A 12,370-nucleotide genomic window follows, 5' to 3' on the forward strand; every position below is an offset into this window, starting at 1 on the left:
TTATATGAAGTCTTTTGAAGTTAAACATAAATTACATTAAACATAAATATTAGTGCAGTCATTATTTTCACTCCCCAAACTAACTTGTATTTTATTTATAATTTTTAAAACGTATTCACCAACATGTCAGTTCATTTTCTTTCGTTTGAGTCTGTCGCCCATTTCATAGCTGTCGATAATATATTAACACAAATTCACCAAACTGAAAATTAAACAACCAGCAACTGAAGAAAAGAAAAAATAAACTTTATTGAACTTTGTAATAAGGTCTTTTTCACAAAATATGACATTAACACACAAAGAAAGTCCAACATATACTCTTAAAGTGGAATTATTAGATTTTAAAGGAAAGGGGGGAACTGGAGCAAGAATAAATCTCTGAAAACAACATAATCTACTGTAATCCACACACGCATCAATAAAATAGTCAACACTGGCCAGAGAACAGAAACCACAGGAAGAACACGAATATAAGCAGGAAAAAGGAAAGCCAACAAGTGTTTTTCTATTCGTCAGCTGATGTAACAAACAAAACTAGAAACACGTGACACTGCATCCCTTTCGTTAGCTAACATTCAGGGACTCAAACATGAGTAGATCCCAAAGGCCGCTGCAGAGGTGTGACTGACGCACACTGAAATGTAAAGTTTGCCGCAGAGTTCGACTTAAGCCAAAGTCTAAATAAAGGAGGATGATACATTGTCAGAGAAGGTCAAGGTCTGGACGTCACATGAATTGTAACTGTACTTTTCCAGAATCAGCTGAGTCACGAGAAGAAGAAAAAAAAAAGTCACTTCAAGTAATTTCAGCCAGCAGAAAGCAGAAGTGGTGGCTCTTTTCCACAATCAACACTTGAACACACACACACACACACACACACACACCACAAGTTAAACAATACCAAAGAAACTTAATGTTGTGAGAACATTAGAGAGAAGGTTTGATGGCACGACTCAGGAAACAGGACACTGCTGAATATTGTGCATCATTCAAGCCTTTATGGTGACATAAAGCAAACAGACTCCATAATAAGTAGAAAAAGATATTTTAAATGATTTGGAATTGCATGTATGTTTCTGCAGGTAATGTGGCTGGAAGGCACAATTGTTTGTGTTTAACATGCGCTCATCATGTTATTGTTTGGTTAACTGAAAAGAAAAGAATCTCCTTTGGTAAAGTAACCAGAAGCTGCCAGCGCATTTCAGCTCAGTTAGATGTGCAACCCCGTTTACAACAAAGTTGGGATGCTACATACAACTTCATAAATAAATTCAACTAACTGGCAATAACAAAGGATTGGATTCAAAAAGAGCATTGGCAAGATTTAGACGACTTAGACTTAGAGCTGGAAATGGAGAGCGGTCCGGCACTCTTTAAAAGACCGTGCAAGCAAACAGTTTAAAATATTTGTCAATGTAATAAGCAACAATTTCTTAAGAGCAACAAATCACGATAGCCATCTGGAGACAGTGTATTTTACCTAATATCACAAAAACATTCTGATAAACTGGGAAACTCTTTACATAAAAGGACAAATTAAATATCAGTTTTATACTGGAAAATGCTGCATGGGCTCAACAACACTGCTGGACTCTATATTAATATAGAGTTCATCTTATTCCAGGATTTTCTGGGCCCGTGTTTAAGATGGGCTGTGGAAAACGCTCCTGCTGTCTGACCAATCACAATTTAAGGGAGCGAGCCCATCTGAATGTTTGGTACATTAGCGCACACGTTACAGCTAGCATTCAGCATTTTTCTGCAGCTTACACAGCATCCCAGCCCGGTTGGAAATGTGGTTGTAGGACGGGCAAATAAAACCTGAGTAATGACGGGGAAACAACATCTTAATGCCAATTCTTCTGTGTACGTAAACATCAAAATGTAAAGCAAACCATCCCTGTGTGCGAGGCGTGTTTCGGTGAATTGGAACTGGAGTGTGTGCTGAACACTTGTTAACTACGTGGAATTTGTGTGCTCAGGAAACACTTCTGGTCAACTCACATAACACAAATAATTTTAAGGTATAAACCCTCCAGTGATAAATGCTGCACACTTACAATTTGTTCCCATGTAACATTATTTACAAGGTGATACAAGGAAAATACAGGGAATAAAGGATCAAAGCACTTCATCGACCTGCAAACAGCTGCCAGATGGCAGTGGGAAAATGGCTACAGACACTGAGACACCTTAAGATCAACCACTGAATCTGACTGCAGTCACTGTAGAGGCCAGGTAGTTTGGCTGGTGGATAGTAAAGGCAAGAGGGATACGCTGAGGAATGAGGCTGAAAAAAGTACTTAAAGCAGTGAGAAACAGTGGTCTCATGTTTCATTTCTCAAAATAACTAAAGATGGACCCCAAAAAAGAAAAAAAAAGAATATGCATATTGCATGCCCATGCAATGCAAGTAAAAAACATAATTTTCACTTGGTAACTGTTCAACAGAACTGCTGAATCAGCACCGCCCTAAAATTCCCAAATACAGGCAACAATGAACCAAGTTACTCTGAGGTTTCTCTTCTTGATTCAAAGAACAAACTTCCATTTCAGCAGAGTGCTGCAGCACGGACATCCACTATCCAGGCTAGGGTGGTGGTGCAACAAAAGCTGGGTTGTATGGAGGCTGGACTAGGAAGTCTGCGCCTGCAGGTGGAACGTTGGGCTGCGGCTGGGTCGGAGGCTTCAGCGGGTACGCCGGCTGGCCGGGTGTGAACGCAGCCTGGCTGTAAGGCATCTGTTGTGGAGGATGGGCAGGGCCAGCTGGAAACAAAAAAATGAAGTTGACGTGACAATGAACACAACCTCAACTTCAGCTCTGCAGCTCTGCAGCTTGAATGTTTCATTTCCCTTTTTAGAAAAACCTCAAAAAGACCCACGTCTATGCAACCGCAGTTTCCACCTCTACATTGAATACAGCTGTTTTGCATAATTGCAAAATATTATTGCTAAATCTGAAAACATTTAATGAAACACAATAGTTAATAATGTCGAGCATTTCTTTAAAAAACTCTTTAATTCTATCCGAAAACCTTTGTTTCGCACAGATCAGTTTGAAAAAGCTACACCTTCAGAATATTCTTCTACAATAAAAACTAAACATCTAACCTGCATTTTATAAGTGGCTACAATTAAATTACAGTCATTCAGTCTCAAATCAACAGGGCTTTCTGCTCAAACATCCTTGATTTGCATAAAAAGTTTGAACATTTATGATGATATAATTAAAATTTTAGCATTTTCTGCATTTTTGTGATTAAGAATTCTTTATACTGTTGTGAAAATCACAATAAATACTGGCATGCTTGTTTGTTTGAGATATTTTTGGACAGAGCAGCTCCTTTTCCCAGTTAGAAGCTTCAATCAGCATTTCCTCAAACACACTGTTTTGGTGTTCAAAGCCTATTTAAAGCTAGACCAACACAATGTTTGTTAATTACAGGGATGAGGAAAATTCACACTTACTTGCATCCTGATAAGATGGTGGTGGTCCTGGTGTGAATGGTTGTCCATGGTAGGGTGATGTGGGCATGGACTGAGCTGCATAGCCCGGCTGAGCTGGATAACCAGACTGAGCTGGATAACCAGACTGAGCTGGATAACCAGACTGAGCTGGATAGCCGGGCTGCACTGGTACTGGCTGGTAGGGCATTCCCTGGTAGGACTGCGATTGTCCAGGTACTGCAGTTGGTTGCTGCGGGTAACGCTGAGGAGTGGTGGTGGTGACCACTGTGGTGTGGGTAGTGGTCGCTACCACAGCTGCAATTAAACAAACAAATAGATTAGAAATATAGAAAACTTTGGCTGTTTTACATGCAGTGTAGGAGTACAACTACAGGAGGAATTATTCAGGTATGGAGATAAAAGGATTCAAACTAGTTTCACTTAAAAAAAAAAAAAAAAAAACCACATCCTCATAAACCCTTATAAATGTTTATTACACACATAACACACTCCATAGGCATATGTACTAAATCCACATTGGCTTTGTCGTGATTGCCAGTGCAGAAAGATTTAAACACATCAGGAAAAACGATCTCAAAAGAGATTCCAGTAGAGTCAAAGGTATTTGTACTTCCTATTCTGTTTGTATCCAGGAGGATATGAGATAACAGAGGATTACAGACCAACCAACAGCACAAATAAAATGATCCAAATGTCCTGAACTTGTTTGGAACATGCCACCAAGTTAAACACACAAGTAACTTGCCTTGGACAAATATGAGGCAAGAGCTACGCAACTTCTGCAATTAACCAACTGTAAAAACCCAGCTGTCAAGAAAAAAAAAAAAAAAAAAAGAAAGCAAAAATAGTTTACAGTTTCGATTCCTGCAAATGGATCTTCTAACACTACAGCTTAAACACAGAAGACAGGATATCCTGGCTGGTAATTAGCCAAATAATTAACAGCCAAGATCCAAAACGTCTTCGATGTGTATCATAATGTATGGATAATATTCTTATAAAGAATGACTGAAAACTGAATATTAATCAGAGAAAGACAAGAAAAGGGTGCAGTCTTAAGTAAACATCCTCGATCATCCTCTCTAGCTTCGCCTAATGAAGAAACAGCCCTGCCATAGTCACACTCAGAGTGTAAACCCATCGCTGTGTAAGCTCAGTAAAAATGAAAGAAAGAGGGGGAAAAAAAAACCACCTGGGGTGTAACGAAGATGTTCTTCAACATCTTCACGACCACTTCCTGTAAATGACGTAGGATGGCTTTCTTTTCTTCTTTTTTTTTTTTCCTTCTTTCCAGTCTGTGGTTGTCATAGAGCGTGGAGCTCTGACTTCCTGGATTTGATCCCATCATACCACTGGAACTGAGGCAGCCAAGGAAGCCAGACTGCGTTCCTCACTTGCATTTTAGCCTCTCCGCCAGAAGACTGTCGCCTAACAGCAAAACATTAACCAGCCGACTGACAAAGCTGACAGGAGGTGCAAGAACTGGGAAGAGCGTTCATTATGGTGAATGCACGTCTCTGTAAACATAAATATGGACGTGTGGAGTCAGATGCTTTCCTCTATTGAGCAGAATTTTTTTTAAATTCTTTTTAGGGAAGCGGATCAAGATGTGGCCATGGACATTAGCGGTTTCAAAAACACAGGATAGTAGAAAGAACTGTTTCAGGGAATTGTGGAATTAAGGAGGATAAAGTGGAATACAATGTTTATAATCTACCGCAGATAAAGAGTTGAGCGCTGCATTCTTGGCAAAATAATCTGTCAAAGTTTTCTCTTTCCTATTGAAGGCCGGTGCCCTCTTCACCTATATGGGAGATTCCTCTTTCTCTCCTCGTTTCTCCTTCACTAACTGAGAAATGCAACAACCTCCTCCTCTGTATATTTAAGCCTGTGATTTTGATGTATTTTTGAGGAAAGTAAATAAGGCACATTAAGTAGAGTTACAGGTAGAAAAAAGGCCAGTTCGCCAGATATTTAATGGACAAGACTGATGATGTGGGATATTTTCATTACTCTCAAGAAAGCCAATGAAAAGCCCACAATGTTCCATCTTCCCTACACAGTGTGTGACATCACACTTCCCACTCAAATACCAAGGGTTAAAAAAAGAAAAAGGTCCCAAAAGAAACCTGTTTAGTTTAAAAATGTGTCAAATATTCATCTGCATTTTCTGGACTAAACAGTGACGCTTTCAGGAACTACTTTCAGCGGTCTTTGTCTGTTGTGAGGAAAAAGTGGAACAGGAGGAAAAGGGATAAACTGGAATTTACATTCAATGTGAATGTGTTATCGACAGATAAATAGACGCCTTTGGAAAAACATCCATCCAAAAGGAAAAAAAACAAACAAAAAAAAAAAAAAAAACGATGCTTTATGAGAGAAATCAAAGAAGGTGAAGAGGAAAGTAGTAGTTAGCCTGGGTCAACTATTTATATGATAGAGAGAGCTTCACGACATCACAAAAATGATTTGTGATCTAAAAATAAAGAAACAGTCAAACAAACTTCTGAGGTGAGAGAAAAGAATAAATGTTACATAAGCTACACTTAACCTATGTGGTTATCACAATAAATCTGCATTGCACTGAATTCCTAAGCAACTTCAAACAGTCTCGCTATGTTAATACGACACTGGGAAATGCTATTTGCTGTCTTTAATAGTATAAGTTTTTCTTGGTTTGCTATGTGAGTATTTCCCCCAAAAACGTGTTGATCATACTGACTAACAATCTGGTGTATCCAGGAGCCTCGTTTAGAGTGGTGCCAACAGCAAAATAAGGCAGTAGGTCACCCCGTGGAGAGGGGTCAAAGTACGATCCATTGAGGGATCGCTAACACAAACAGAGAACACATCCAGATATACCACAGTCCTCTGCAAAGTGTTGTGATGATGCCAAAGTTGGTTTAATAGCATCAGTTAATTTCTGGCTGTAGTTGGGTGAGATTTGAGAGTGGAAAAAATATATAAAGACACTTAGGACTTAGGAATGCTGGAGTTGTGGTTAAACAGACATAAACACCTGTGCAGGTGACTCCAAGTAGGGCTGGGCCATATCATACTGTTCACGGTAATACCGGTAAAATGTTGGGCAATGATAAGAAAATGAAATATCGCAATAGAATATGGATAAAACACGCATGCGCAGAGCCTTTGTTTTCATACGCACATGGCGGAAAAAGCATGGCGGTGACGGAGAATGAGGAGAGCGAAAGCGGATCGTTGAATGAAACTGATGAACCAGAACTGGTTTGTAGAAATGCTGCAACTTCACTGGTGTGGAACTGGTTTAGCCTTTGTCCGTCAGATACACAACAAAGCACTATTTTTGGTAGCGCATGCTAGCAGGCCGTCGTTATTACCGTGTTGTTTGGAAAATACGGCACACTTAAAATCAATCCTTTGATTTTTCTGAAAGTCGACAGAGCCCCTTATAATCCCGTGTGCCTTATGTATGAACTCTGGTTGTGTTTACTGACCTCGAAACGATTTTATGTGCACGGCGCTCGAAAATCTGTTAAATGTTTCAGTACGACTTTGCTGAGCTACGAAGCCGCACCGCTTGATGGATTGTCTGAGCATTACGGCTATCGTAGGCAGGAGCCTCGCGGAGTGATACGTACTGAGCTTCAACATAATGTTACTGTATTGTGTGTGTATAACCTGTTTTTAAGTTTTGTGGATATTATACATGGTTATGCTGAGGATATGTCGGCCAGTTTCCACTGGAAATGCCTTTTGGTTAAACTGTCAGCGAGAAATTTGCATTTGCACGGTAAAATTTTTTATATCGCTTTAATGCACTTAGAAAACAGCTGCTTGTTCAAGTAAAAATACATTGATGGGTTTTTTGCACTAATAAAGTTGTGGAGTTGTAAAGTATTTTGTCTAGTGTCAGTTATATCGATATACAAATTTTCAAATGTATATCGTGATAAATATTTTTGGTCATATCGCCCTGCTCTAACTCTAAGCAACTTAAAGCTGGTGTTTCCATTTGTGGGAAACTCAAAGTAAGCAGATTCAAAAGTCAAGTAAAGACATGACCCCTGAAGAGAAACAAATAAAGCAGCATCGTAGTTTGGCACCAACTCTAAACAGCAATTATCTTTAATGACATGCTGAGTCATCGTTCTGAGGGGTAAACTCTCACCAAGAGAATCACTGAAAAGCCAAAACTTGTACAACAAACCAGAGAAACACAAAGTGAGAATGAGGAACTTCACAGCTCTGAAGGGTTCACAAAGCCTCTGTATACTGTAGTGATTCTGAAACATTAGGTCAGGTGGTGCACTGTGCCTCAGCTGTGATGTTAGTCGTCAGGCTACATTTTGCAATAATGAAAGTCATGTGGTGGGTGGGCCAACAGTCTTCAAATGAGTCCCCTCATGATCTGCTTCAAAAACTACACGGACAAATCCTCCAACTCACTAGAAACCAAGAGTCTGGCTTCTTTAAGACATGGCAAAAAAAGCAGACATTCGTGTCTATGTAGGTGAGAAGCTCAACAGCAGACTGTTTTTTTAAAAAGTGTTGCTTGTTGGCCGAGAGCAGACAACCTGCAAAAGTGCAGCAACATGTTGCAGATGCATCAGCACGGGCCTACACGCTGTCTACATACTAAAAATAGGAAGTGTCACCGCTAAAGGTTGTGGTTACTTTACGTGCAATAATTGCCAATAAGTAACAATTACTTCAATGTGTCAGAAATCCCCTGAACTGTAGAAGATTCTCCCAGTGCCATGAAAAAGCTTCTTGAATCAGAGACCACATGAGGTTTGGGATGTGCTGTAGACGAGCTTAGGTATGTGACTTGTGTAAGCTTGTTCCCCGAGTCTGCAGAGAAAATGTGCATACACGACAGTATGACTCGCGCTAATGGGTCCTCGATATAAAGGTGATAGAAAGATTTAAAAGCACCAGTTGTGCAACGCGACTAATGCCGTTACATTTATTTATCTAAGGCCCTCGTTATACTTTTTGCATCTCCGAGTCTTCCTGGTCTGACTGATGTAATCATCACACAATGAGCGTCCACGTGTCTGCCAGCTGTTTTCAACTGCACTGACCTTTCTGCAGGGTCTTCACATTACAATGCACCAGCTGAATGAGCTGAACTCAATTCAGCACATTAACTCTTCATAAACTGCTACTGGTAAGAGCAGATGCTACAATTAGACCCTTATTGCGGCCCTTGGGAAAATATATTGTCCATTCTTGGCTTAAACAATCAAAGACAGAATTAGTAAAACTTACGGCGTGGTTTGCGGCACATGTTGTACAGGCAACAGCAGGGGCAGACGCAGCAGCAGATGAAGATGAGTACAAAAATGATGGAGCCCACAATACCAGCCACCATGGGTAACGTATTATCGATATGATACTCATAACTAGCACTGTTGAAGCTATCAACATTATTGGAGCTGAAAAGGAAAAAAAGAAATTAGTATGAAAAATTGTCTTTACATGACATTAACTTACTACAAAACAGAAAAAGGAAACATTTACAAGTCACCAAGTCAAATTTAACCATTTTAGGACCTTTTTAAAACTGGAATTAATCACAAACCCAAAGTATGATGAAATAATTAACAAGGCCATCATGTATTTACTAGTACGCTACAATTTCCAGACCTTCAAAGCACTACACAACAAAAACAACTCCTGATACTATAGTTCAAGTAGAACCACGGTGCTGCCTCCCTTTCCTCAGAGTTTGTGTTTGCAGGTGTGTCACCTTTCATAAACCAGCAGAAAACATACAAAAGGTCCTTTTTCTGGGCTTTGGGAGATATTTTTATGAGAAGCTGAATTCACTGTAGTTCAGTGGTTTCAAAAAGAACAGATAACCTGTCAGTGCTACAGCAGGCATGTGGAGGAGTATGGTCTATTAATCTTAGGGATAATGTGAATGAAGGCCTCGGTGCAAGCTGTAGCTGACTCACACTTCAGCTCTATGCTGGTGGTCGTGCACAGGAAAACCTTACTTCCTGTTTCTTAACGGCCTAAAACACACACTTGGCTGTAATTACACAGAGAAAAGGGGGAAAAATGAAACCAACATCGAAAATAGATTGAAGGAGAAAAACATACCACTTTTTTTGGTCATCTTCTTTAAAACGACTGTAATAACTTGAACAACAATATCTGTAATAGCATTTCCCACAGCAATATTCTGGATAGCATTTCTGGACACTTTGGCCCATGTAGGCCAGGCAGTCGTCCCCTGCTGTAACAGAGCAGAAAGAGGGGCAGCAAAAATTAGCTCAATCGTCAATAAATCATTTCAAATAAATCAATTAGTTTAATTATTAGTTATGAAATTTCACTTTTCAGCACTGCAACTTGGTGACTTTTGGGAAACTGTTGATTCACCTTCAGTTTCATTTCAGAGGCTGTAGCTCTGGGTGTTGTTGAAGTCTACGACACTGTACAGAGACGTTTTCACACCCTTATTTATCCTCAGTTTAAAACCCCGCTGTTTCCACTTTGTGGGTACTTTGGATGATGTAGTTTCCACTGCTGCCAAATTATCTTTCACATGTTTCTTATACTACAACCGAGCTGTACCCTGCTCTGTACCTAATTAACTGGCAGCTTTTGCGACCAGATTATGCTTGATGGTAACTATGAGCTGAAACGTTAGAAAACAGCCGTACGTAAACCCCCATTACCGTGCACATGGCTTTCAACAAATAAAATGAGGCTGTAACAAACTAATCTTTCGGTCTTTTTAAAAGGTTTAAAACACGAGCTGTAACTTTAACGACGACCGTCTGTGACATCGCCCAAACAGCGGTCTAATATCGATGTGACGATAACATCACAGACTGCGTGGCGGCCTGAGACAACACGCAGTTCGATAGCTAATGCGAACAGCGACCGTTTACAGATTAAAACAGTCAAACTTACCGGAAACACAAGGGAACAGGACCACATACAAAGCCAACGCAACAATAGTGGACAGGCCTGGCGCCATGTCTACTCCAACACTCCCGGATTCAGTCAAGGAACTGAGAGTCTTCGACAGCTCCGGAGGAGGAGGAGGTGTGATGGACTCTTCGACTGCGGCAAAGCTCGTCTATTCCCGGAGCTGCCTCGCTCGGTTCATGTTCCAGCCCACTGCCAAACTGTTTCTATTCATGGACTGTTTATAGGGCTTTGGAGTTGACGTCACGCCGCAATGCATTGTGGGAGCGCGGCACCATATTCGGGGTCTACGAATCAAATCAAACACACTGTGTTGGAACGACGATTACAAGATGCTTAAAAGTAGCTCGTGAGCATATTAATACGTCTTTATACGCAGTTTTTGGCTACGACCGTAGATGTTCTGTATAAAAACGTTTTACGAAGCGTGAAAACTACAATAAATACGGAAAAGAACTTAACGATAACGGATGTTTTTAAAGCGGCTGCAGACAATGTGGCAGACCTCCACAGGAAGTACTTCCGCGGCGGAAGTTGATCATTATTTTTTTTGTTTTATTTTTTGCTTTGTTTTTCTTTCGTGCTCATTTAGTGACATTTTACAATATTTAAATTAATTTGGGGCTGATTACCCAGAGCCCCAGTGACAGAAGGGGCTCCAACAAGCCTGCAAACAAGAGTTTTTTGTGTAATTTATCTCTAAGTAATAACTGTCACAAATTGACTCGATTTCAACGGAAATGGTTGATCGTCGCAAATTGTGCATTTATTTCTTTGTTTAATCATAACTTTAAAAATAAATACAGTGAAAACACGGTATTGAGAGCGTGAGAAGTTTCTCAAAGTTTGTATTGTTGCTCATATTGTCTTTGCTGTACACACATGCAGAGCTTGATCATTTATTTTCAGAAAAGTAGTCGATTGACTCAAAGACCACGTGGAAGCCACTGCTGTGTATGTGAGTGAAGTTGCCCCCACCCCCCCCCCCCCCCCCCCCCACCTTCTTCAAATCCAACAGAAGTGGTATCAAACGTTTGTGCTGCAAAAATTTTCGTTTGTGCTGCTATCATTTTAAAGATATTAATAAAAATTTCTAATAATAATAATGGATTGCATTTATATAGCGCTTTTCTGGGTCCTCAAAGCGCTGTACAATTCCACTATTCATTCACTCTCACATTCACACACTGGTGGAGGCTACAGTTGTAGCCACAGCTGCCCTGGGGCAGACAGACAGAAGCGAGGCTGCCATATCGCGCCATCGGCCCCTCTGGCCATCACCAGTAGGCGGTAGGTGAAGTGTCTTGCCCAAGAACACAACAACCGAGACTGTCCGAGCCGGGGCTCGAACCGGCAACCTTCTAGAGGTCATCAGAGGTCAACCAGCCCCCCCACATTAATTAATCCATCCATCCATTCGCTTCCGCTTATCCTTTTCAGGGTCGCGGGGGGCGCTGGAGCCTATCCCAGTTGTCATAGGGCGAGAGGCAGGATACACCCTGGACAGGTCGCCAGTCTGTCGCGGGGCTAACACATAGGGACAGACAACCATTCACACTCACATTCACTCGCACATTCACACCTAGTGGCAATGTGGATTATCCAATTAACCTATCCCCACAAACTGCATGTCTTTGGACAGTGGGAGGAAGCCGGAGTACCCGGAGAGAACCCACGCAAACACGGGGAGAACATGCAAACTCCACACAGAAAGACCCCGGCCTGATGGTGGAATTGAACTCAGGACCTTCTTGCTGTGCGGCAACAGTGCTAACCACTGTGCTTCCAGTTTGCTGCCATCAGGAAGGATACTGAAGAGCCTCCGGGCCAGAACACGCAGACTGAGAGACAGCTTCATCCATCGGGCTGTCAGGATGCTGGCCATCTCTGAATCGAGAAGGGGGGCCCAAGGGTACATCTTTCGCCATCATACAATGCTGTGTAGCCATTCCCCACTTTCTGTGAATGGTACTCA

At 41.1% G+C, this 12,370-nt stretch overlaps 1 protein-coding gene across 1 annotated transcript; it reads right to left on the reverse strand.

The window, feature by feature from the left end:
- Positions 1-225: 225 nt before the first annotated feature.
- LOC146710314 (uncharacterized) lies at positions 226-10,623 on the reverse strand. Its single transcript, XM_085457723.1, has 5 exons — positions 10,378-10,623; positions 9,559-9,694; positions 8,722-8,888; positions 3,469-3,762; positions 226-2,766 (listed from the first exon to the last, which is right to left on the reverse strand). The coding sequence occupies exons 1-5, from the start codon at positions 10,442-10,444 to the stop codon at positions 2,591-2,593; spliced, it is 840 nt and encodes a 279-aa protein (XP_085313849.1). The 5' UTR covers positions 10,445-10,623; the 3' UTR covers positions 226-2,590.
- Positions 10,624-12,370: the final 1,747 nt, after the last annotated feature.

The sequence above is a fragment of the Copadichromis virginalis genome, linkage group LG5 (genome assembly GCF_057382275.1).
Source record: "Copadichromis virginalis isolate Kocher_CV1m ecotype Utaka linkage group LG5, C_Virginalis_male_GT1.1, whole genome shotgun sequence".
Classification (NCBI taxonomy): Eukaryota; Metazoa; Chordata; class Actinopteri; order Cichliformes; family Cichlidae; genus Copadichromis; species Copadichromis virginalis.

Coding starts and splice junctions, on each gene's coding strand:
- LOC146710314 (XM_085457723.1), bottom strand. CDS start 10,444: ATGGCGCCAGGCCTGTCCACTATTGTTGCGTTGGCTTTGTATGTGGTC. Junction 3,763..8,721: donor CATGTGCCGCAAACCACGCC/GTAAGTTTTACT, acceptor GTTTAATTGCAG/CTGTGGTAGCGACCACTACC. Junction 2,767..3,468: donor ACCATCTTATCAGGATGCAA/GTAAGTGTGAAT, acceptor TTTTGTTTCCAG/CTGGCCCTGCCCATCCTCCA.